We start from the raw sequence: 27,809 nt of genomic DNA, 5'->3' as shown, positions 1-27,809 counted from the left end.
TGCAGCCAAGGTCAAAGAGGTTTTTGCCTGTTTTCTCCTCGAGGGTTTTGATGGCTTCCTGTCTTAGGTCTTTCATCCATTTTGAGTTTATTTTGTGTATGGTGTAAGAAAGTGGTCCAGGTTCATTTTTCTGCATGTCGCTGTCCAGTTTTCACAGCACCACTTGCTGAAAAGAATGTCTTTATTCCATTGGATAGTCTTTCCTGCTTTGTCAAAGATTAGTTGGCCATACGTTTGTGGGTCCATTTCTGGGTTCTCTATTCCACTCCATTGACCTGAGGTCTGTTTTTGTTCCTTCCAGTTCTTTTTAAATAAGCTAGTTTATACCCAGTTCCTAAGAAAATTAACTTTTAAAAAAATGTAATTCCTCATTACATAACAGTATTATTTATAGATTGGTTTATCTATAAATGAGGTATTTTAAAGGACTTATAGCTTAAAGCAAGAATAACAAATCATAGACAAAATGTGGGGCTCCTACTACAAAAAACTTTTTGAAATAGATATCTGGTTTAGTTGCAATCTTTGGTGGCCTTTTTTCACCTTTTATCCCTAGCATTAGAAACCTTTATCATGGTCTTGTTCTCACCAGACTGAAATAGCTCCTCCAGCTGCCAGCAGCTTTGGCAATAGGTAGCCTCTAGCTGTGCTGACTCATAAAGGTTTGGAATCTTTTGTATTTCTTGTTTTTCCCATCTCTTTGGAAATGCGTTTCTTAGTATCTTACCTTTAGTTATAATACAGTACCTAAGTTGACCCTTGTATCTGGGTCGGTCTTCTCCTTCTCCCTTCAAAGCCCTGAAAGGACTATTTTGCTAATATTGTCTTGTGCCAAACTTTGTTTCTTAAAATGTCTTTTTTCAACCAAAACAGTCATATATGACTTGTGTAAACTCAGTCAACCTCTATTTTCTCTCTCCTTGAAGGTATAGATACCTCGAGTGACTTTTTAATATCTAGTGACTGTTTACTCTTTGTAGTCTTTGTACTTTGCATCTTTACTCTCTACATAGAATTTCCATACAAAATTGACACACCCCAAATCTTTCAATATTTTACAAATCACTTTATTAAGGGGGCCGTCTTAAATAAATAGAAAATTTTAAATAGTCTTGGATATTTAGTAACTTGACAACAATTAGTCACTAGATTTTAAAACCTAGATTTTCTTTTACCAACCAGGGTAAATTCAGCTTTGTCAGCAAATACAATCATTGAAACCAGTTGATGATGAAGCTGGCATTGTGATTACCTAAATTTAATTCATTCACATCTGAGCCAAAATCAGATTTTCATGTGGGTTCGTTACTTCAAAGAGGTTTTTTTTTTTCCCAGTTAAATTAAACACCTTTAGGGAGCTTTAATTTCATTTTCTCTATATATCTTCATTATGCTAAGGAGGCAGTGCTTTAAAACAAAGAAACAATGTTTTCTACCAGAAAAAATATATATGTTTTCATTGCAAAATTGAGTATTACCTTTTTGCAACACTGTTGCTTAAATAAGGTTTTCTCTTAATTAGTCAATTTTAAATCTATCATAAGCTATAACCATATTCGTTATCCTGTCACTTTCTGAGTCTCATAGAACAAGAACAGCTGTTGTCTGGGCTCTAAATAACTGTAACAGGGCTGTTCAGAATAATGTAGAGACAATATCAGAACAGTACGCCTAAGGTACACAATGCAAAATTAATCAAAAATTGGTGGCCTGAGAGTTGCAGGCGCTCTTGTGACATGTAAACATTTGTTCAGCAGCTAAAGTAATGACAATGAATTAAACCAATAGAATTACTTCTCCTGGCACCTAGCAGAAATGTTACTTGATCATCAATCATTAGCTTGTAATAAAAGGGCTGAACTTGCAGTTCTGAATGTATAGCCAGAAAAATTAAGTGAGAGACATAAATGTGATAAAGAAAGACAAATGGTCCACGCTAAATTGCTTTAAATTACATTGACCTCATCAGTGTACCTTTGAAACCTGTCCCTAATTGAGAGCAATTGATTTACCCTTCCAGATTTCCTTTAAAGCCTATCAGATCCCAAATTCAAAATGTTAAGAGCCCTTTGCTAAATTGTTTTACAATTGAGCTTTCCTTTGGGTTCTTAAACGATGACTAAGCTACAAGCCAGGGAGAAAAACAGTACTCAATGAATTTCAGCCTTAGAAATGAAAGTGACATCTTTTTTCTCCCACTAGACAAGGTGATAAAACTAATGAAAGTAATTTTTAACCTAAAGCAGTTGTAATAGCACAAAAATATGAAAGGTATTAGGCACTTAAGTGAGCTGTGAGCAGGACTACTGTGAAAAGTGTCAAATGTTTCACGCACATCCAGGATAAAATGGTCAAGTTCCTTGAAGTTAAGGAGAATTTGTGAAGAGGATTTTTGGAAAGACTTATGCTGTGCAGTGGGCACAATCCCCACCACCCTCTATCTGTGCGAGAGCAGAGAGGTGAATGACGGCTCTGCTGCTCATCTCAGCTCTGGAACGAGGGTCCCTGGAACCATCAAAGAGCTTGGCATGTGTTCCCTGCACAAGAGGGACATATTAGGCTGGTGTCTGCCTCCAGACTGGTAAAGCTGAAGCATGAGACAGAATTTGGCTAAAATGGTCTGCGTCAGAAGAGGAGGGGCCATGTCTGGGAAGTATGTGCCCCCTATTCCCAAGTCAGGTCAAAGGCTCCTAAATCCTAAGCCCAGATGTGGAGTTCTTAGTAGGAATTTTACCCTGGAATCCATTTAAAAGGGGTCCTGCTCGGGGCACTTGGGTGGCTCAGTCAGTTAAGCATCCAACTCTTCAGTTTGGCTCAGGTCATGATCCCAGGGTGATGGGATCATGCTCTGCATTGCACTCTGTGCTGAACATGGAGCCTGCTAAAGATTCTCTCTCCCCTTCTCTCTCTATCTCTGCCCCTTAACCCTGTGTGTGCTCTCTCTCCCTCTCTAAAAATAATAATGATAAGAAGAAGAAGAAGAAGAAGAAGAAGAAGAAGAAGAAGAAGAAGAAGGGGTCCTGCAAAAAAGGATTCCTGAGGAAGGACTGGGGAATATACTAGCCTAGTAAAGGAAATTGCATTGGTGGGGCCTGGAAGGAGTGTCTCCACAGATCCCAGATGGCCTTACACATATGCCATCATATGACCCTATAAGTCAGGGTAATAATTCCCTGTGTTGTCCTTCTTCCTTCACCTCCATGTTCCAAACACTAGGGGATCAGAAACCTCAGTAAGCAAAATGAAGAATGAAATCACCCACTGGAGAAGAATCAATCAGCCTCTCGTCCCATTCTGTCTTACAGAAAAAGAATACCCTCTAGGTGGATGGTTAGCCATGTTTAAAGTGAGATGGCTATGAGATATTCAGGTATAAATGTTAACTAGAAACTTAGATGTTTGTGTATAAAATTTACGACAAATATATGAATGATAGTTAGAGATTTGGGGATCATTATGGTGCTTCCATCTAGGGGCAGCAAAGAACAAAACCCTAAGAAACACCAGCGATTAAAGGGGAACATAAAAAAAGGACTCGGGGAAGGAAATAGGTAAAGGAGAAATAAGAGAAAACAGTTTCAAAAAAGCCAAGAAAGGAGAAAAACTTAAGTGTCGTCAAAGGGAGCACTGCCAAATGCAGCAGATTGATAAAGACAACCGAGGAGCCATAGGATGATATAACTTGGAGGACACTGCTCGTCCTTGACAAGGCATTTTCAGTGGAGTGGTGGGGACAAAAGCCAGATTGGAAGAGGAAACTGATAAGTAAAGACAGCACCTATACACTACTGCACTGTAGAACTTGGCTGGGACGGACAGTGGTTGGAAAAGATAAGCACTCAGGAGAGAGCCTAAGATGAGAGGGAATTAAAGCATGTTTTCAGGTATTAGGGAGGGACCAGTAGAGAGAATTAAAAATAGAGGAAAACAGGGGCACCTGACTGAGTTGGTTAAACATCCAACTCTTTCTTTTTAATGTTTATTTATTTTTGAGAGAGAGAGAGACAGAGCACAAGTGGGGGAGGGGCAGAGAGAGGGGAGACACAAAATCTGAGGCAGGCTACAGGCTGTGAGCTGTCAGCACAGAGCCCAATGAGGGGTTGGAACCCACATACCTTGAGATCATGACCTGAGCTAAAGTTGGATGCTTAACCAACTGAGCCACCCAGGCATGCCTAAGCTGCTTCTGACTCTTGATTTTGACTCAGGTCATGATCTCACAGTTCATGAGTTTGAAACCTGCGTTGGGCTCTGCACTGACAGCACAGAGCCTGCTTGGGATTCTGTCTCTCCCTTTCTCTCTCTCTCTCTCTCTCTCTCTCTCCCTCTCCCTCTCCCTCTCCCTCTTTCTCTCTGTCTTTCAAAAATAAATAAATAAGCATTTATGTGAATGAGATCTCTTGGGAGTTGAAAGTAGATGGGGCAAAAAGTACTGGGAGATATATTAGTCTTAAATTCAAAATAAAGCACCTCTTCCTGACCATGATGGCAACATAGGTCATTCCTGACTTACTCCCCTTCACAAGAACAACTAACATCTATTCAAGAACAAAATACCAGTGAGAGTACCCTAGAACATGGATGGTGGTGAGGCTGAAGCACAGCCTTAACCTCAGAGACCAAGACTGCATTAGAAGGTTAAGAGAAATGACTATATGTTGACCACATTGCCCTTCCCCCAGGACAGCATAGCATCAAAGAGATGTCTTTCCTGACCCTTCTGTTCACCTAGTGGGAAAAGAGAACCCGAAGAGGACAACCAACCTCCCCAAGCATTGTGGGTCATTTATGAGAGCCCCTACTCTTATCTCATACCATGGGGATGGCAGGGGAATCTTCAGGGCCCAACCACTGGGAATCTAGTTGTGCTGAAGAAGTGGAAAGGAACTTGCAACCACCAGCATGCAAATCTTGGCCAACCAAGTTTATACCTACAGTGCCAAGTAGTAACCCCAACCAGCTTCGCTCATATGCAGAAACAGGTTGGGGGCACTCTGACCAGGGAATATGGCAGGGAGCAGATCTGACTGATTCAGATCTTCAAGTGAGTAGTTCCATCAGCCCTAGAGCCTGGTTTACCCACCTGCAGGCAAAGTGCTGAGTCACAACCTCACTCACTATGAAGGGTGCCTTCCAACCCAATCTGACTAGAAGGCTGGTGACAACTTCTGGAAGCTGGGTGGCCAGCAGCACTGAGCCAAGAGGTGGGAGTGCTGAGCCAGTCACCTCCAGAGCAAAGTCAGAGCCAGACGTGAAGTCTTCTCATGCTATGCACAAGCAAGGGGATTAATTCATAGCCATAGCTGAAGGTGTCTCCTGGCCCCTCCCAACTAGACAGTCTGTTTGGGAAACTGAGAGGCCTGAGTGGCCCAGTCAAGGGGCTCCCACCCAGGCAAGGGGCCCAACACACTGTGGAGAGTATCTTCCAGCCCCATCTGACCAGAAGGGCTGAAATAAATACCCAAAAGCCCTGAGGCCCACTGACACTCAAGCCAAAAGAAGCACAGACAGAGCCAACAGTTCACAGGGCAAAGCCAGTGGCCCTGTTCAGCCAGGGAACTTGGGATGCAGGTTAGCTTGAGTTATGACAACAAAGAGCTTTACCAGTTTTAGAACTGTTTATTCCACTGCTCCCATTCCGGTAATTTAATTTATAGTTCCACTTATTGCTAAATAAAGCCTTCAGCCTGTCTGACCAGAGAACCTAACCAGAGCACACAGGAAGCTGTATAGCCCATTCAACAGCCCTATGTGCAGTGGGATTGGAACACAGAGCACAGCCCGTGGCTTACCTGGTCTACAGAGCAAAACTGGTAGTTTAACCAGACCAGGGAATTCTATACACACTCAGGCCTGATTTGGGCCCCCAAACAATGAGCTATAGAGGCTCTGGGACCTGGTCTGATGCCCTGCCAGGGCAGAGAAGCTAATTCACAGCCCTGTCCACTACTGAATGTAGTCCCCTGTCCTGACCATCTAGTAAACATGACCAGAGAATTTAGGCAACTGCAGAGCCCATCTTACAGCCTTAATTGGGTATAGAAATAAGCCAGCAGTGGGGTATCTGGGTGGCTCAGTCAGTCGGCTTAGGTCATGATTTCATGGTTGTGAGATCAAGCCCCGTCAAGCTTCACGCTAAGTGTGGAGCCTGCTTAAGATTCTCTCGAAAGAAAGAAAGAAAGAAAGAAAGAAAGAAAGAAAGAAAGAAAGAGAAAAGGAAAGGGAAAAAAAAGAAAGAAAAGGAAAGAAAGAATCCAGCAATACTATCCAACTAGTATTGGATATCCAACTAGTATACTATCCCAGCTAGTGGCACAACCCCCTATCCCCATCCTCAGAGATTGAACAGTTGCCTCACCCATAAGTAGATTATAATAACAGGCTCCACCTTCCCAAAGACATTACCGGCAAACATACACAGAAACCCAAACTGAACTGGCTAGTGAAGAACGGTCTCTGCTAGGGCAAACTGTAAAGTCTGCAAGAGGAGTCCTATTACTAAAATGCACAGATAGAGTGTAAGGAATCAAGGATCATGAAAAATCAGGTAAATATGACACCATCACCAAAAAAAAAAAAAAGGCAATATAAAGTTCCAATAACTTATGAACTGTCAGAAAAAGAATTCAGAATAATCCTTTTATTCCTAGTGAACTATAAGAAAACACAGACAACTTACAAAATTGAGAAAACAACACATGAGAAGTTTGACAAGAAAATAGTAACCATCAAAATAAAAAAGAGAGAGAGAGAAAGAAATCCTAAAGTTGAAAAATACGATAACTGAAGAATTTAATGAAGTTTCAAAAGTAGACTCAACCTCACAGAAGAAAGAATTAGCAATCTGGAATATAGAACATTGGAAATTACCCAGAGAAGCAAAAGAAAAAAGAATAAAAAAGATTGAAGAAAACCTATGAAAATTATAGGACACAATAGAAAGAAACAATATTTGTACTATGGGAATTCCAGAAAGAGAAGAGAAAAAGAAAGGAGCAGTAAATATATTTAAAGCAATAATGGCTGAAAACTTCCCAAACCTGGAAAGAGGAATGAATATACAAATCCATGAGGCCCAAGGATCCCAAATAGGTTGAACCTGAATAGGTGTATACCAAAACACATTATAATTAAATTCTTGTCAGAGACAATAAAGAATTTTAAGAGCAACAAATTCAAGTGGAATCTATCCCTGTGATGCAAGGATGGTTTGACATATGCAAATCAATTAATGATACATCACATTAATAGAATAAAAGAAATATATGATTATCTCAATAGATGCAGAAAAAGCACTTGACCAAATTCAACATCCTTTCATGTTAAAAACTCTAAATAAATTAGGCAAAAAAGGAACATATCTGAACATAATATCTCAACATAATACATACTAAAGGCATATATGACAGACCTACAGCTAACATCACACTCAGTGGTAAAATGATAAAATCTTTCCTCTAAGATCAGAAATAAGAAAAGGGTGCCCATTCTCACCACTCCAATTCAACACAGTACTAGAAGTCCTTGCTAGAGCAATCAGGCTAGGAAAAGAAATGAAAAGTATCAGAACTGGAAAGAAAGAGGTAAAATTGTCTCTATTTACAGATGACATGATTTTATATGGAGAAAACCCTATAGACTCAATCAACAAACTGTTAGATATAATCAATGAATTCAGTAAAGTTGCAGAATATTAAATGAATATATAAAAATTAGTAGCACTTCTGTACACTAACCACAAAATTTCTGAAAAAGAAATTAAATCAATCATATTTACAATAGTATAAAAAAATAAAATACTTAAAAATAAATTTAACTAATGAGGTGAAAGTTCTCTATGCTGAAAATTCCAAGATATTCATGAAAGAAATCAAAGGTGACACAAATAAGTAAAAAGATTTCCTATGTTCATGGAGTAGAAGAATTAATGTTGGTAAAGTGTTAATACTACTGAAAGCCATCTATGGATTCAATGCAATCCCTATCAAAATTTAAATGGCAATTTTTACAGAGTTTAAAAAAAAAAAGAAAAATTCCTAAAATTTATTGGGAATCACAAAGCCCCTAAATAACCAAAGAAATCCTGAAAAAGGAGAACAAAGCAGGAGGTATCACACTTCTTGATTTCAAGCTATAGTATAAAAGCTATGGTCATCAACAGTATGGTACTGGCATAAAAACAGGCAAATAGAGCAATAGAACAGAATAGATGGCCCAGAAATAAACCCAAGCATATAGAGTCAACTAATATTTGACAAGGGAGCCAAGAATACTCAATGGAGAAAAGATAGTCTCTTCAAAAAATGATGCTGGGATAATTGAATATTCACATGTAAAAGAATCAAATGGACCTATTTCTTTTTTAACATTCACAACAATTAACCCAAAATGGTTTAAGACTTAAATGTAAGACCTGAAACCATGAAACTCGTGGAAGAAAACATAGGAACAAAGTTCCTTGACATGGGTCATGGTAACTATTTTTTTGGATATGGCACCTAAAGCATAAGCAACAAAATAAAAAATAAACTGGTGGGACTGCATCAACTAAAAAGCTTCTGCACAGCAAAAGAAGCAATCAATAAAGAGAAAAGACAACCTACAGAATGGGAAAAAATATTTCCAAAGTATATATCTAATAAGGAGTAAATATTCAAAGCATATAAAGAATTCATACAACTCAATAGAAAACAAAAACAAATTAAATTAAATAAAGATGGGAAAAGGACCTGAATAGGCATTTTTCCAAAGGAGATACATGAAAGGCTAATGGGTACATGAAAAGATGCCAACATCAATAGTTATTAGGGAAATGCAAATCAAAGCCACAATGAGATTATCACCTCATGCCTGTCAGTATGGCCATTATCAAAAGAATAAGCGATAGAGAATGCTGGCATAGATGTTGAGAAAAGGAAACCTTGTGAACTGTTGGTGGGACTGTAAATTTGTACAACTATTATGGAAAACAGTATGAAGAATCCTCAAAAAATTAAAAACAGAATGGCCATATGATCTAGCAATTCCACTTCTGGGAATATATGAAAAAGTAATGAAACTAACTTGAAAAGTTATCTGTACCCTCATGTGCATAGCAGCATTATTTACAATAGCCAAGGCATGGAAACAACCTAAGTGTACATTGATGGACTAATGGATAATAAGTTGTAATACACACAAACACTGGAATATCATTCAGCCACAAAAAGGGGGAAATCCTACTATTTGTGACAATGTGGATAGATGTTGAAGGGATTATGCTAAGTGAAACAAGTCAGACAAAGACAAATACTGTATAATCTCACTTCTATGTGGAATCTAAAAACAAAAACAAACTCATAGAAAAAAAAAAATCAGATTTGTAGTTACCAGAGTACCAGAGGCAGGGAGTAGGCGTAAAGAGACCTGGAGACAGGTGGCCAAAATTACAAACTTCCAGTTATAAAACAAAGAAGTATTAAGCATGTAATGTACAACACAATGACTACAGGTAACACTGCTGTATAAGAAAAAATTGTTAAGAGAGTACATCCTCAGTTTTTCATCATAAGAAAAGTTTTTTTCCATTCAATTCTTTTCCTTTTTATTTTCTTTATAATGTATCTGGAAGAGAAGATGAATGTTAGCTGAACTTATTGTGGTAATCATTTCACAATATATGTAAGTCAATACTCCTCAAACTTACATAATAATGTATACAAATTATTTCTCAATAAAGCTGGAAAAAAAAGAAATATATATATAAAGAGTTCCTGCCTGATGACCATTACTCCCTGTTAATCATGGGATCATTAACTAGGGGGATTAAGGAGAGTGGAGATTAAGTAGAAGACCTCAAGAGAAGGATGAAAGATTGAAATAGCTGCTGAAGGCAACTGAAGATAATGAATTAAAAGAATATCCAGTAGTACGAATGATTCATTGATGGGGCGCCTGGGTGGTTCAGTCGGTTAAGTGTCCAACTCTTGGTTTTGGCTCAGGTCATGATCTCAGGGTTTCATGAGTTCGAGCCCTGCATCATGCTCTGTGCATGCCCCTGTCTGCTCTCTCTCTCACCCTCTCTCTCTCAAAAATAAATACTTAAAATATGTAAGAAAGGAAGGAAGGAAGGAAGGAAGGAAGGAAGGAAGGAAGGAAAGAAGGAAGGAAGGAAGATTCATTGAAATTGAGGACCATGTGCTTATGTGACATTAAAAGCTCCCATTATGTGGTTTTTCTCTAGTGTGCTGAGCACTCCATATGTGGAATGAAGAAATTGATAGACATGAATGAAAAACTGATATAAAGTCTTAGATTTGTAGAACACTGAAAGCAAAAAGATGATTTGGGAATCTGAAGGTGATAGTGGGAGAAAAGGTCGAATTGTTAACCACAGAATCTTGATGGCTAGAGGAAGTGATCAGATGGATGTTGACAGAGAAAAAATGAAAGAATTAAGATACTAGAGGTATAGATAAGGTTGACAAACTGCTGGAAGGAAGCTATAAATGAGAAATAATGTTCCTCCAAAATAATAATAATATATCAATAATAACAACAATAAATAGCTATAATTTATTAAGCAATCACTGTGTATCAAGCAATGCTTTAAATGTTTTGTTTTAAGGGGCAGCTGGGTGGCTCAGTCGGTTAAGCATCCAATTTCCGCTCAGGTCATGATCTCGCGGTGCGTGAATTCCAGCACCGGGTTGGGTTCTGTGCTGACAGCTCAGAGCCTGGAGATTGCTTTGGATTCTGTGTCTCTCTGCCCCTCCCCTGCTCTCTCTATCTCTCTTTCTCTCAATCTCTCTGAAAAATAAATGTTAAAAATAAATAAAATAAATGTTTTATTTTATTACACTTAATTATCACAACACTGTAAGGCAGTTACTATTTTATACCCTTTTTCCCCTCCTTTTAGATAAGTAAGTTAAAGTATTAAGAGTTTAAATGACTTACTAGAATCAAAAAGCCAGTAGGTGGCCAAACCCACTTTCTTAACCACTGTTCAGGCCAAAGTCAAAGACCTAAGAGTTTATTTACAAAGGAAGTTTCACAGGAAACAGAAGCAAGAGTGTGGTAGAATAAGTGAAGACTTGAGGCAGAGTTCAGGGAGAGGACTATAGAGCAAATGCAGATGAAGTTAGAAGAGACAAGCATAAATCATTGATAAGGCCAACAATATGAATGGTGCTAAGGAATCACTAGAATGAACAGCACTTAGAAAATAACTAACCCCAGATTTTCCAATTTTACAACTAAGATGACTGGTACCAACTCAAGGTGCATACATTGGCAGTTCAGAGAATAAGGCTGAAAGAGCCCCCTGTCAGCTCCAAGGAACTTAACAATCTAGATACAAAACAACAACAACAACAACAAAAAACACAAGTATTTTGTTTTTTAACATAATACAAGCCAGAGTAAGAAAAGGTCAGAAAGACTACACGGCAATGCTCTGGAGCTCAAATTTTTATAAGCTTGAATTTGCCTAAAGAGATCTGAAAAGGTCGATGTAAGAGGCTACACATATACAGAACTGAGCTAGGTAGAAAAGTGAGGTTGTATATTCTAGACAGAAGAAACTGTATAAACCAAGCCAGGGAGGGTGGAGTGTCCAGGGAAACACTGGGAAGCAGTAAGCAAGGCAAGCTGACTGGTGCTCTGGGAACAGAGTGAGGACACAAGACAAGATTGAAAAGGTAACCTGGGACTGTGTTGTCACTGAGGATGACATCCTGAATTTTATTTAATGCAGAAGGCAGTGAGGAACTATGTGAGGATTCCAACTGGGAAATTATAGAATAGGAGGTTTAGGCCCAGAGCATGAATAGAATAGCTTTGTAATCAGGATTTTTTTTTACTTATTTTCCAGAAAGAGATGTGCTTACATAATGGAGTGTAATCTTGACAGTGGTGGGACTCATATAGTTTTCATGATAATGAAAATGAAACTTCCAGAGTTTGATCACTACTTTATAAAACTAACCTGTTTTCCTTATTTTTTCCCCTAAAGAAGTTAATTACAGTATGCTTGTCCTCTGCCACAGAACCTTTTAAATGCTATGAAATAAAATAAAATGAATATGAAAGACAGCCTTTTAAGTAGGGAAGTTAAAAGGCAATATGCATCTGAGAGGTACATATGGAAATGGAGAAGAATTTTGCTCAGGTTAAAAAACAATAATAATAAAATAAACACAGGATTGAAGGGGAATTAGGAACCAATTACACATGTCTATGTGGACCCGATCTTTTTTTTTTTTTTTTTTTTTTTTTTTTTTAGCAATTTTCTGTGCATCCCCACACATATGTCAACATTACAGAAACCATCAAGAGGCCAAGGACACTTAACAATTGTTCTTTGTGCTAGGGATAGTTATGTGTCTAGGATGTTGAAACATATTTATGGACTTAACAGGACATGTTTGTGTTTAAAATGTATTCAAAAGGACCACTACAGAAAAGCCAATCGCTTTTGGTGAATGGACTCTTTCCTACGGGAATAAACAATGGGACTGGCCAGTTTTCCTCAAATTATATTTCAACAATACCTGCATCAAGACAACTAGGGATGATTCTCTAAAATGCAGGTAGCAGGACACCCTCCAGACCTAGCAAATCAGAATCACTGGGTGTAAGTTCTGGTGATCTGAACTTTGATAAACTTCCTGAGTAATCTGTTACATATGTTCAGGCTTTTGAACCTTTGGTCACCTGGAAGGACAGCAAAACAAAACAAAACAAAACTGGTTGACTTAAGAAGAGAAGTGGGAAGACTTTTTTCACTGTAAATTCCTTTGTGCCTTTTGAATTCTTAATTTTTCACAAACAACACTTAACAAGAATGAGCATGATATTTATATTTACACACCCAGAACCAGGCAGAGCATCTGGTAGTAGGATAAGAAAAATGTGGATTTAGTCATAAATGGCATAGTTTATAATAAATATTATAAGTAACACATTTTTTACACCCCTATTTCCTCTCCTCTCCCCCTGACCTTCTCAAAAGAAACATTACTGCATTGCCAACTGCCTTTGCACCGGGACCAATGTTTTGCTCCTTATTCGTCTTGGTAGTGATTCATGTATCTCCAATACCTGGCTGGAACTTACTAGATTCACATGGCTGAGGCTGTAAAGTGTAGATAAAGCCTCCCCCATTTTTCTCTTAGCCACGCTTTTACAAATGGTATCTGTTTTCTCTCTCATAAATACCAGTGTATATGATATTTGGCATTTACCTTTTGCCTTTTACAGAAAAATCATCGTAGTAAGTATGTTGTTATAGATGTCTGTGTCTATCAGGCTAGAAAGAGTTGTTTTCATCTGTTAGATAAATTTTGTACCTTTGGCAGAGTTTCCAATAAGTTGAGTTTTAAGCAGCTAATTAGTCTTTTTGGTAACAACTAATTACTTATAATATGCATGTAGCAAAAACTGTTGTAGAAATGTAATTGTAACTTCTTTGACATTTTATTTCTTATTGTATCTTGCATGTATAATAAAGATAACTTATTGTGATACATTTATCCTTTTTAAAAAGGCAAACAAATCAAGCCTTAGTTCTGAAGCACTCTTAAAGTTATAAAGGCATCCTCTTTAGGGAAAGACTAATGTCTATTTTCCCTGAACTGGTAACATTTCAAGCTTCGTGTCTTTCTATTCCATGCAGAAACAGTTGCCAAGAAATAAAGTGACATTATAGTTGTCTTTGGTCAGAACAGGAATAAGAAAGAAATACTGTCTGGATAGCAAGCTAATTATTTTACCAAAACAGTGTCACTATATGTCCGTTCTCACTAGCCCTGTTGTTTATTGTGCATACCTTCCTAAGTAAAAATTAATAAAGACAACTTGGAGAGGTTACATGTGCAGCAAGAGATATAGAATATTCCATGTATAGAGAGAGCATTGTAATTCACATACACACCAAAAAAAGCAAAGTTTAAAAATAAATTATTTTATGTCCTGACCAATTATGTTCCCTTTATGGCCTTCTATTTCTTAGAAGAACAAAACAAACCCCAGGCTTGAGTCCAAAGTCTAAATGAGTCGTGAGGTAACACACATTACAAAACCATCACTTTGAAACAGTCGTTTTGCTTATGGTGCACTTTGCATTATGGTAAAGTAGATATACAAAAATAGAATTGAAAACCTGAGGAAGGTTGCATGACTGGTGGCTAAGTGGCTTTTTTTTTTTTTTACAGGATTAAGTTCAACACCTTATAAGTATTACCTTAATTCTTGCCAACTTTCAGGAAAAGCAATGTCATTAACTAGTTCATAACTCATTCTGAAATGCCTCTGTTTTTACCAGAAAGAGTAGCATTTTTTTTCTGGGACACCTGGGTGTTCAGTTGGTTGAGTGTCTGACTTCAGCTCAGGTCATGGTCTCATGGTTGGTGGGTTCAAGTCCCACGTCGGGCTCTGTGCTGACAGCTCAGAGTCTGGAGCCTGCTTCAGATTCTGTGTCTCCCTCATTCTCTGCCCCTCCCCCACACATGTTCTCTCCCCCCTCCCCCGCCCTCTCTCTCTCTCAAAAATAAATAAACATTAAAAAAAAAAGAGAGAGAAAGAGTAGCATTTTTTTTACCTTCTATACTCATATAGGTAAAAACAATGACACTCTGCTTTAAATGTCACAGAATAAAATGTTTTCTGGGTTGTAAAGTAAATTCAAATGGAGGTCGAATGTATTGGTACCACAAATTCACACAACATCTCCATATTTCCCATTTTATGCCCACTGCAAATGTTATTCAAGTGAAATATAGACACATAGATACATTGACAAATCTCTCATAAATAAAGCAAAAATTTGAACTAGTGGCTGAGTTAATATATATATGTATATTATATGGTATTAAAATTTTTCCTATAATAGACAACTTGAAGTATCATTTTGCTATTGTTGTTGAGCTATACTGAAAAGTGTAGTTTTTAATATGAATGATGAGAGACTGCCTCTAACAAACATTAGAAAAGAACTTACACATGTAAGCATGATTTTCTTAAGTCTCTCAACAACTGACTTTTGATACATTTTGGAGAAAAGGAAGGGAAACAAAAGTCATAGAATTGAAGCTACTATAAAAATAACCAGAAGGTTAAATTTTAAAAGTCTCATTTTTCAGAAATACCCAAAATGGTAATAAAAGTCTTACTTATTAATTTCATGACTACATCAGTCTGCTGGTAGCTATTTAAAGTTACCCTCAAAGTATTTTGTTTGTGAAAGTTCTAAGATTTAATATATGTTCAGGCAGAGTGAATAGAAATACAATTAAATATCCTTGATCACAGTTGAAGCTTTTCATATGAAAGCCAGCAGGACTTATTCTATAGAATAAAGGATATCACTGTTTCCTCTTATTCATAGTTGTAAGTAATTAGATTTTTTTCTAATTCATTGTATCCAGTTTTAATATAACCATTCCCTCATCTCTGCTACTTTACCTCAATAAATTTTCTTGAATATTTCTTTCAGTCTCTAATGAATGAACCCATTATATTCATTATTATGATGATTATAATAACTATTATTACTATTCATTCACATGACATTATATATTTTAGGAAAGTACTATTATCACATGAATTATTTTTATGATCTTTTTTATAGCAGCATAAATGAGACAATGGTTTCTTTGCCATTGAAAATCTCATGCAGAATTATTTCCGTTTGTCAACACTTCACCAACAAAAACTATTTGTATTCACTTGAAGCAGTGGCTTTTAAAAAGCCCATTCTGCATTCCAGACCAATTTAATCAAACCTACAGAATTTACATTTATTATAAAGAAAATACTGTGATTTTGTTTTCGATGCATGGATTCAATCTAGGTCAGCTGCTTCCATAGGAAGAGTTGATTTTATCTAGCCAAACATTGAAAATTTGTCTTACAGGAGGTATTTGATGCTGGAAATAGTACACTCACTGAATATGGAAAAGGGTTTGACAGTGTTATTGATGGAAAATAGTTAATACTTATTTTAGTAAAAATTTAGTCCCTAGTCCTCTGGAATTATGGCCTTTAATAAATACAAATCAGAGGATATTCACTTAATGCTAATATTGGTGATACATTGATTATTTATATTCTTTAATTTGAAGTACTACATTAAAAGCCAAATTAAGTAGACTCAAATTATAAAATCCCAACCTCCAGAGATTCTGCTGCCACAAAGTATGAATAGGTCGCATAACATGAAGCCATTATGTGTGAGCATCTAGGACATTATTCAGCATCCAACTAATTGCACCAACATGGATATATGGCAGTTGGACTTGTTTTTTATTATGAAATATGTTAAAACCTCAGAAAAAAATGGTCACGTCTTACTAATAACACATCTTCTAATATGCATTAATATAATGAGAGTATCTGGGATATGTCCACAGTTCCAAAACATGTCGTGAATTTAAACCCTGTGCAAAGACCACTTAAAAACTAGCATTGCTATGATTGCACTTCCCCCTAGGGTTGAAATAACTTGTGTTTACACTGAAGTTCATTTGCCTTTTTCAGATCAGCATTTTCATGACACATCTGTCCAATTATGGGAATGACCGGCTGGGACTATATACCTTTGTTAATCTGGCCAACTTCATGCAGACCTGGACGAACCTGCGACTTCAGACTCTGCCTCCAGCGCAGCTGGCTCACAAGTATTTTGAGCTCTTTCCTGATCAAAAAGACCCTCTCTGGCAGGTAATATTTGTTCAATAATTAGTATAATTAAGTAATTCCATAAACAAATTTTATATAATCCTATCTGAAAAGTGAAGGCATCTGGGGTGGGGAGGGGGCTACATTTTTGAAATGTTGGTAGATTTGAGAAACTATTTCCTCCTGAATTGCAGTTTTGTATTATTGCTTCGTAGTGGGCCAAATTCTCTGTTCCTATGCCCATTAGAAATTATGAAATTCTACAAGCTCAGTGGGGGGTTCAATGGAGTCATGTTTTCAGTCAAGAGCAGGGGATCAATTTGCAGACTGCAATAGGCTGAAAAGAGTAGAAGAATGGTAAGTAGGTTGTATGCTAAGCAAGTAGCCAGCTAGTCCTCCTAGAGCACATCTTATATCTCTAATGACTAAATAACATCAGAGGGATAGGGGAGAAGAGTTCAGAACTGATGTCTGCTTTCTGAACCACGGGGTACACCAGCAGCTGGAGAATATGGGCAGCCTTCAAAAGTATTAGTTGGGAATTACTTTGGATATGGGAAAAGTGTTGGGTGGTAAAATTACTGAGCTTTTTAAGAAAAAATATCACACACACATGGCATATGCAAACTGTTCTAGGCATAACCCAGATTTCAAAGCATACATGCTCATGTGTCCCAGAATTGCAGAAACATAATTTGAACTTAAACTGCCTACTCCGTACTCTGGGGAAAGTAATAATCATGGCAAATAATTATTTGGTGCTTATTATGTGTCACATTGGGTTCTTTACATGTTAACTCATTTAATCCTTAAACTACCCTGTGTGGTAGGTATAGTTATGATCCCATTTTATAGATGAAGAAACCAAGGCAGGCAAATGCTAAGACACCTTTACAAGGCCACTGTGTGACAGAGTGGGAATCAGTTCCAGGCCATCCAGCTCCAGAGGCTGTGCTCTTCAGTACTGTTCTAAATGAGAGTTACTGAGCTACTAGAGAGTTGCTAATAGAGCTGATGGCACAGTGATAACAATCATCAGAAGGAGAAGGTTGCAGCAAGATCTGAACTACATACTCAATGCATTCAGCTTTGAACATGAGCTAATTACCACCTGAACACGAACAGGTAACTCCAAGAAGAGACATAACTACACATTTCAGTATGTGAAAGTCAGTGGTTGTGGAATTATCACTATATAGTACTTTGCAGTTACTATAATGCACATCTTTCTTCCTTAACCACTGCATAATATCACCAAATGTTAGCCACTGGAAAGACATGCAATTTTCCTGCTGATTTAACACCTTACTTTTAAACTGAAATCATTATTATTTTAGGTGACAGGTTTGAAACAACTTTTTTTAACAGCAGCCAAAAAGAATTAGTCATACCATCTGTTGCTTATTGTAAATAAGCAGAAAGTTCCTTTAACTGCACACATATGTAGTATTAATTGAATAGAAGTGCTGTCCTGATTGCCTATATCTGAAGTAGCATTAAAGGGAACTTTTAAGTCTTCACATAATGAGCACTTCGCAGTGGAAATTATGGATGTTCTAGATACATCTTGCATGGTGGGTTTGGTTTATGTACTATACACCAAAAGCAGATCCCTAAGATAGTATTTCACCTTCATTTTACCCTTTTGCTGAAATTTAGTGCTTTTTAGAATCATACTCTGCAAAGTTATAGTAATATATATCTGAAAGGAATCTGCTGTCTCTTTAAATAGTATCATTATGGCCAGATCTGTATCTCTTTGAAGCACAGCAAAACAGCTCAAAGTTATTTAGAATAAAAATCTTACACATTGTATTTCAATTACTTATGGAATGCTTAGAGTGTATCTTCTTTTAGGTTAGCAGGAAGCACAGTCCCTGCCCCACACTACATTGGAGCTCACTATTTTAAAACACACACATGTACACACACATACACACACACACACACACACACACAAACACACAATTAAGATGTAGAACGGCCAAAAGCAGAAAAAATACTAAATCTCAGTGCTATGAGGTTGTCTCCCCTCCCCCCAACCCCTCAGTAGACACTCAACTTCAGGATGGAAGGGTTGGATGGAAAGGGTTCAGGATGGAAAGGGTTACTTGAAAGCTTCCATGATGCCACTTCAAAGCTTTCATTTAAAAGAAGTCGCATAGCTTTGCTTCCTGGAATATCTTTTCAAGGACAGAAGTTGAAAAACTCTAGCATAGTGGCCACTTATCAAAAAATACATCTCTGTATTCTTCTCCCATTTAGAATCCTTGTGATGACAAACGCCACAGAGACATTTGGTCTAAAGAAAAAACCTGTGATCGTTTACCAAAATTCTTGGTAATAGGACCCCAGAAAACTGGTGAGAGCTTTTTGTTATGATTAACCAAACAGTATAAAATTCCTGATGACTAGACAGTGAGTTCTTGTCATAAACAGTTTTCAAAATTCCTATATATACTGATGGATGAATAACACATTGGTTCTCTGACATAATGTTTGTTTAGCTTGATAATGTATTTAAATGCTTGTCAAGGAATTTTTTAAAGTGAAAAAGATGAAAATAAATGTCACACTGTTTGAATATCCAGCAATTTGGTAGCAAATATTCCTTTTTTGCCAAAGACCTTAATTTAAAAATGTTAACGTTTTTAAATGTTTAACATGTTTAAAAAGTGACTGACAGGATTTCATCAAAAGTCGAGATAAACACATATAAGTATCGATAACTCTTTATAATAAATCCCTTCCAGAAAAACAGCCTCTTCCTGCCATCTTCCTGATATAGTTTATCTCTAAACTATTTCTTGCAGAGATGACTGTTTCCTAAAAATCTAAAGGATGTTTGACAAGCAGAATTCCAGACATAAACAAAACTTTGTGCTAACAAAGGCATTTACTCATACCCAGGAGAAATCTTAAATTGGCATGCAATTTTTGTGCCTTTTCTTAAATTGGCATGCAATTTTTTCTCCCCATAAACTTCTTGTTTCTTTAAGAATCAGTATTAAAATGAAACCCAGTGGAAGCTTTAAAATGCCAAATATCCATGCTCTTTCCTGCATGATAAATTATTTGGGGCTCTCGGATTCTGGCTTCACAGAAAACAGCCATTTCAACCATATCCCTTTCTAAGGGGAATACCTTCCGTCTCCTCATTTCTCTAAAAATAACTGGAGAAAATTTTATGTAATGTACACAGAGAGGTTAGCCTATTCATTTTCTCTTAGTCCCATTTGCCAATATCAATCTGAAAACAATAATGAATATAATAAATACTTTTCTTGTCCTTGTTTATTTCATTTGGCCTTATGTATTTTAAAGTCAAGAGGCAGCTAGAAAAATATCTAAAGTAAAGTCTTTTCAGCGAACTCCCACTGTCATTACTGATCATGTCTCTCTGAAGCATGGCATATCGAGTTCACTCCAGAAAGCCCTGCAGGAAGGGCTGCCTCTTGTTTCATGCTAGATGTGCAGACATTTAAAAATCATGGTCAGATGGAAGAATCAGTACTTGCCATCTTAAACTCAGTTGTGTTTCCAAATGTTTATGTTACAATTATATATGACATTTACCTTTGGAAGAAAATTTTTTATCTCCTTTTTATGGAAACTAATTTTTTTCCCAGTTCTGTAGTGGTATAATTTACATGCAATAAAAGTCACCAATTTTAAATGAAAATTCTGATGAATTTTGACAATTGTACACAGTTGTGTAACCACCACAACATTCTGTCTCAAAAACAAAACCAAAAAAACCCCACTTTGTCTCCCTAAAAAGTTTCTCCACCCATGTGCCTTTGCAGTCAATGCCCCTCCCCCATCCTCAGTCACAGGAAACTACTTTCTGGTACCATAGTTTTGCTTTTCTAGAATTTCATATAAACGGAAGAGTAAAATGTGCAGTCTTGTGCATTTGACTTCTTTCACTTAAGATAATGCTTTTGAGATTCATCCATGTTACTATGTATATCAATATTTTGTGAAGTTGATGTTTTAAAAGGATAAACATATCTTCTCATCAGTTACATAAAAATTAAATAGCTTCATTTTAACTTTAGTATCATCAGAAGCATTTTTCTGAATAATTTTGCATAGATGTATATTCTTATGCATATTCAAATATTTTTAGTGTTGAAACTGACAAAAAATAAAACTGAAGCTTTATGGATGGTTATTTGAATGTGTGTGTCTGTGATTAGGTGGTTGTTTTACATACATACACACATTAAACACATTCAAACACACACACATAGGACAGGTTATTCAGACCCAAGAATAAGTGTAGGTAAAGACAGAGTTCAGAAACCGCAATCTAACAATTTTCTGACCACTGATAAATTATATGATACCTTTTACTGACTATGCAAACAATTACATGTCTATTTTTTCAGTTTGTCTTATTATTGCTGGTCATGCTATTAAAAGCAAACAATATGATTGAATACAATTCTTAAAAATAAAATTCAGAAAAGAATGCTTTCAGTTGATCTAAGAAAGGAACTAATTCTCTTTTCTTTTTTCACATTATAATGGTCATACTTCCTATCCTCACAAAGACTTTTTTTTTCAATTTTTAAATGCATTATTGAATTTTTATCTCATAAAAGCTGTTATTTTAAAAAATACTTTACTAATATTGAGATATGAAGCTATTTAGGTACTTTTATACAGATTGTCTTACTTGACCCTCATAAAACCCTGATAGCTAAGTATTTTTCCCCCACTACACAGATAAAGAAAACTAAGTCTCAGCTTAGATATTTTTGTTCACATTCACATAATTGATAAGTGTTAGAAATAGAATCCTGATCCTAGAATTTACCTGACTCTAAACACCATGTTCAAGAAAGCTTTACTCTACTACGGATTTCAAGTAATGGAACATTTTTCCCCCAAATAAGTTTTAGATTTTGTTACACATTTCTTTTAAGTTGTGATTTTCAAAGTGTACTGAATCAGAACCTCTGGGATAGGGTTCGATTCTCTGTGTTTTAACAAGACCTCCAGGTTAGTCTAAGGCATGCTAAAGTGTGAGAACCACTGTTTTAGGTCAAGCTTGTGAAGAGCATTTTTATTTTGTATATCATAGATTACTATGTTTCATTCCTCACAGGTACCCATGGGTATAGATAAAATGTTCATAGTTTGGCTAAGATATAATCTAGAAACACTGCCTCTTTCAATTCATTGTTTTAGACAATTTTGCTATTGACAGAGTTATTTTAACAAATTTTCTGTTGTGTTGATATACTAGATTTAAGTACAATATTAAATAGAGCTTGTCAGAGAGATAAGAAAATTCAAAATTTAATACAGATGGCAACATGACATTATTACTAAGCAAAATCAGAAAGTAATTTCTCCAAGTGAGAGAAATGTTATAAGGCCATGTCTGAAGACCACTGCTAGCTATTATTGACCTAGAGTATAATTCACAGGTCCCGCTCCATCAGATTGTATAATGATATAAACCACATTAGAACAGAGAAGTGGAAACTAGAGCCTTAAGAAGACCGAAGTATTTTAATAGTATGATTTTATAAACACAATTACAATTACAGCAAGCATGTGGTTAAATTTTAGGCAAACTGAACTCAGATTGTCTTTTTCTTGTAGCAACCTAATCTGTACCCTTTAGCTCATAATTTAGGCTCTAAAACACTAATTTTACAGTCTATGACATTGCTCATTTTGGAAAAAAAATCATACTCTTGATCCCCAATAGCCACAGATCCATATGGGCACTTGTGATATGCCATTCTCTTTCCAAATTGCAAATTTTATGTTATATCACTAAGAAAGGACACAATTTTTTTCCAAAAACCTATTTTTGATATCACATTTTTAAGTAAGCATATTCAAATTTAAACAAACGTGTTGAAAGTTTAAATTGTGTCTCAAATTTAATCAGCTTTCATAGGCCTTAGGAAGAACTTCTAGGAGAACTCAGCTACATGATTTTAGTGATGTAATATCTTCTATTAAATAATGATGTCTTTCATTCATATAATGCTTTATTAATACCAAAATATCTTCAGGTTCAATATATCTTTTCATCCCCAGAGAAAGTCTATGAAATAAGCAAGGCAGGTGACTTCCCACCAAAAAAGCCAAGCTAAAAGCCAAGTCACAGACCAAATCAGTGATTGAGATGAGGTCAAAAACCAGTTCTCCTAGTCCCTGCAACAAGCCTTTTCTCACATCACACTTAACTCCATTTTTCCAATATGCTTCTTTTAAAATGCTGATTACCTATTTAGTTTAATTCAAGGAGTACTAATATGTATCTGTTTGGATCATTACAATACTTAGTATATTAATGACTTTGAAATGCTAATGGTAGGAATCTGTTTTCATTTAATTAATTTCTAAACCTCTATTGTCTTTTCAGGAACCACTGCTTTGTATTTGTTCCTGGTTATGCATCCTTCCATCTTTAGTAACTCCCCCAGCCCAAAAACCTTTGAGGAGGTACAGTTCTTTAATAGAAATAACTACCACAGGGGGATTGATTGGTAAGATGGGTTATTAGTATAAATCTAAAAGTATATATACTATGCACAGTATAAAAATTAGTGTTAATATTTATAAACATAGAAGCTTGTAGCCACAAATAAAAGTTATCCTCTGTACCTTGGAAATGGAGTCAATAAAATGAAGAAGCACAGAAATTATTCACAAGAAATTTTTCTCAGTTTGTTATGGGACTCATTGCTTCAAGAGGCCCACATGTAATCTGAATTTGCATTAATTATCTTTGATGCTTATTACAGATACGAAGTTAGAGAAATACTGTAACACCCAGAAATTTCATTCCTCTCTCTTCTTAAAACACTTTCATAGCTTTCTCTTCCTGTGCACTTTGCATTAAAGTGATGCTACAGTCCCTCTATATATTTTTTTATTTTGCTTTGGCATTTTAGGTTAAAAAAATAAATAAATAGAACTAGAAATTTGTGTATATTTCATGAATAATGAAATAAATGAAATAAGTGAAATAAAGCTATCAGCAATATTTAATTTTTGGTCTTGAATTGAAATAAGAACTATATCAACCATGCAAGGAAAATAGTTAAATTAAAAATAAAAGTTAAAATGTCAAATACATACAAAATATAAAAATATAGTAGGAATATATGATGCAAATTAACATGTTAATCACAAAATATATCTGCAAGTCTTGCTGTTAAGGTAGAAATTCTAGGCAGAAAGTGATATGAAAGAATGGAATTTATATAATAATTCTAGGGCATGAGCATAAACATTTTGCATGTATTTTAGCATAAAGGGTTGTTATATATTAACTTCTGTTGTCAAATTGCATGATCTCAATTTCATATCACCCCCCCTCAAGAGTTGCTTGTGTGTGGTCCAAATGGAAAGAAAAGAAATGAGTTGAGGATAATTTGAGCACCTACTAGGAATTACATATATTCTAACTGCAATATATTTCACTGCCAACTCTTCAAACAGGGCGTGATATTGATTAATTGTATTGTGTTAAATAACAACTGTGAGAACCAAGAAAGCATCAACCACTTCAGCTGCTATTTGACCACTGACTCAAATATATATGCCTGTGTACAGTAGAATAAAAATATGTTAACATTAGGACTAAAGGGAGTGATTAAAAGCTGCTTTAAAAGTGGGGGGGGGGGGGGGCGTGCCTGCATGGCTCAGTCGGTAAAGCGTCCGACTCTTGATCTCAGCTCAGGTCTTGATCCCAGGGTGGTGAGCTCAAGCCCCACACTGGGCTCCACTCTGGGTGTGAGGCCTACTTTAAAAAAAGAAAAAAGTGGAGAGGAATGCAATACTTGAACTCCCTGGGATTTAAGAATATCTCTAAGAAAAGGGGTGCCTGGGTGGCTGAGTCAGTTAAGCGTCTGACTCTTAGTTTAGGCTCAGGTCATGATCTCACAGTTTGTGAGTTTCAGCCCCACATCTGGCTCCTCACTCACAGTGCAGAGCCTGCTTGGGATTCTCTCTCTCCCTCTCTCTCTACCCCTCCCCTGCTCACTCTCTCTGTCTCTCTCTAAATAAATAAATAAACTTAAAAAAAAAGAATATCTGTAAGAATAATCAATTTTTAAAGTTGTTCAGAAGTCAGTAATGTATATAAGGCACTATAACAGGACAAAAAGTCCTGTTATAAAAGATGACATAAATAAGTAGAAAGCTAATGATTTTAAGTGCAACTCACTAAAAACACCTCAATTGCAAACACTTTTGCATTGACAAATTATATGTTTATAAAAGACAACACAAGTAACAAAAGTACCTGCAAATGTCAGTCTATTATCAGTAACTCTGGCTTTGCTGTCAATGATGTCAGATGTATTCACGGTCCTCAGGCTGGCCGTGTCTCTCTGTGAAGTGTCAGCACCTCCACAGTCCCTTTGGGACCACAGAGCCATAAAGTGGAAGAGTTTGATAGTAGGGCTCAGCATGCCAAGGTGGCTTACAGAATTAACACAGGCACAGTGAGTCTGGACCCATGGAACTGCTTTTCCTAGAAAACTGGGGAAAACCAGGGCTGCCTTAACTGACAGGCAACCTAAACACAAGCTGAGGACAAAAGCAAAGTAGGGCAGATGAAAATGAGAACACTCCATCTTTGGTAAAATAGCCAACATTCACAATCAGGAGATCAAGAGAAATGTTTGATTCATACAGACACTTAAATTTTATATTCTGTGGTTTGGTATTATTTTTTATAATTACATGGGGATGAAGTGAAGGCTTGGACTGGTACTTGGGGAGCCCTAAAATCCTGTTAGCACTTAGAACTTCTAAATGTCTTGATCTAGCTGTGAGTTAAATCACTTAGAAATACTCACAGTCAACCCAAGTAACAAATAAATGTGGAATATTGCAAAAATCACATCTTTCAGTAAAAAAAGATGGTGAGATATTATGAAAGTAGCCAAGCTTAAACGAGGCAGGCATTCACTTTTAACTAGAGTAGTTTACACTCTAGTTTGCTCACCAGTTCTTTAGATAATCTGAATTCATATTCCCCAGATGTTACCTATTTGTACCCTGAAAATATGAAGCTGAATTCTTATTTACCTGTTCATTCATCAGACATTTTACAAGTGCCTCTAAGTGCCAGCCACTACACTAGAAAAATGTGGGCATACTGGCAAACAAGAACTGGCCCCTGCTTTTTCCATGAGCCTCTGGGGCCAGGCAAAATCAATACATTATAGGTCCAAGATCCAGAACTGCGTGAAGAGGGTTTTAAGGTCTAAACTGTTACAGGTATAGAGAGGACTGCTGGGAAAGTGGGACCATTTTTAGAAACTAAAAGTTACTCAGAATTCAATACCTTCTGCCCTTCTTTTGTGATTTTCTGAGCCTTTCTCAGAATAAGCAAGGCTGAGACAAGCTTGGACCAAATAAGGTATCACTAGACACTTGGGATAACCTTAGCATCTCTGGAACCAGGGTGAGCATCTAACTTAAGAAATATCTTAAAATGTGGCACTTTCTACAAATAGACTATACACCAAAACAGCAGATCAAACTTTCCAGAAATTTTTATATATCTGTTTCCCCCTAAAAGGATGCCAGAATGACATATCACCAAGGCAATTTCCAGAAAACATAAAAGGATTTCTTTACTGCCCTGAGTTTCAAGACATCACTTTGTTGTACCAGCCAAACTTTGCAATATGTTAACAACTGGAATCCTACCAGAAGCTTTATCGTGTGAGATGACTAAAAGAAAACAACGTACTGCATAAAGAAGTCATCACAGAAATGCTAATGACTCTCTTGCTCAGTAACTACTGAACTACCCTATCTTGGTAGCCCAAAGTCATGATGGCTTATGAACTGAAGAGGGTGGGAGTGGAGGATGAAGCCATTATGATCAAATGTAAGAAACCCTAGAAGTTAAATTTGCACGTGCTCTCCAAAAAAGGCTCTTTTTCCTTTAAAAGTTGTCCCTTAGTCCCTCAGAAATATCTGTCATCACATGCTGAATTAGTTTATATTTGACAGCTTTTGTACAGATGAGACATTATACAAATTCTGTTATGTCTTACATTTCTGTGCGTAAGGCTTTAGCTATTCCTATGTTCATTCTGCTGGTGATTTACATTCTCACCCCACTTAAGGATATAGGACCTGACCTTGGGAAATTTGATAGGATTTTATAGAGATATGTACATACTTTTTAAAATTTTATGAATATTCTAAAGAATATAAATGGCTCTAAATGGAAAAAATGTTAAGCAAATAGGCAATGTTTACACCAGATGTGTTCTGCACTTAAACATTTTATAGTTGAATGCAACCACAGCACCACATTAGTGAGAAGGAAATTATTTCACTTGTGATGGAAGTTAAAAACATTTTGTCTAAGTCCTTTTAGAATGTCTTTGAACTGAACATATCATCTGTTTTGATCAAATTTTCCTTTTGGTTCAGCACTCACACATTTTTCTCTGTAAAGTATTTCTGCATTTAGATACATTTTATATAGTTAGGATGATTATTGTTCCAGTTTGATCATTCTGTGTCTACATTTTTGCTATCTCCCATACCTTTTTTTTTTCTGATAGTAAGCAAAACAAAAAGAAAATGTATTTAGAAAAGCATTCTCTAAATACATTATTAGTGTTCTATACACTTTTCCCTTGCAAACTGTATAGAACAGATGCCTTATAGAAAAAGGCTTTTGTTTAGGAAACAAATGATTTGTGGGATACCTGTGACATCTACAGTCACCAGAGTATGAGTATAAACCAGTCTTATTTTGAGAAATATTTCTTTTCTAGGTATATGGATTTCTTCCCAGTCCCATCTAATGTCACCACTGACTTTCTGTTTGAAAAGAGTGCCAATTACTTCCACTCAGAGGAAGCTCCTAAAAGAGTAGCTTCTCTGGTCCCGAAAGCAAAGATCATTACCATCCTCATTGACCCCTCAGACCGAGCATATTCCTGGTATCAGGTAAGAAAAATACAGACAGAATCTAACAGGTAAGAAGGGGACTATGAAGAAGGGGAGATGGTTTGCAGCAATAGCAACCACCTCAGGTCTCAATAAAAGAGTAGATTTGCTAGTTTTATATCTGCATAAAAGTGGATAAAGTTTTCTTTGTTTCTGGAGATACTTTCTCAAGTTTTTTTTTTTTTTAA

At 36.4% G+C, this 27,809-nt stretch overlaps 1 protein-coding gene and 1 long non-coding RNA gene across 2 annotated transcripts in view; one reads left to right on the top strand and one right to left on the bottom strand.

The window, feature by feature from the left end:
- Window positions 1-27,809, bottom strand: part of LOC122217931 — a 206,834-nt gene that overhangs the window by 132,019 nt on the left and 47,006 nt on the right. The window lies entirely within an intron of this gene.
- Window positions 1-27,809, top strand: part of LOC122217928 (bifunctional heparan sulfate N-deacetylase/N-sulfotransferase 3-like) — a 181,058-nt gene that overhangs the window by 133,486 nt on the left and 19,763 nt on the right. The window contains 4 exon segments of the mRNA XM_042935646.1: window positions 16,519-16,701; window positions 18,925-19,021; window positions 23,054-23,177; window positions 27,447-27,621. Coding sequence (XP_042791580.1) covers window positions 16,519-16,701; window positions 18,925-19,021; window positions 23,054-23,177; window positions 27,447-27,621 — 579 coding nt within the window.

The sequence above is a fragment of the Panthera leo genome, chromosome B1, assembly GCF_018350215.1.
Source record: "Panthera leo isolate Ple1 chromosome B1, P.leo_Ple1_pat1.1, whole genome shotgun sequence".
Taxonomy (NCBI): Eukaryota; Metazoa; Chordata; class Mammalia; order Carnivora; family Felidae; genus Panthera; species Panthera leo.
This window is presented reverse-complemented; position numbering and strand designations above follow the sequence as displayed.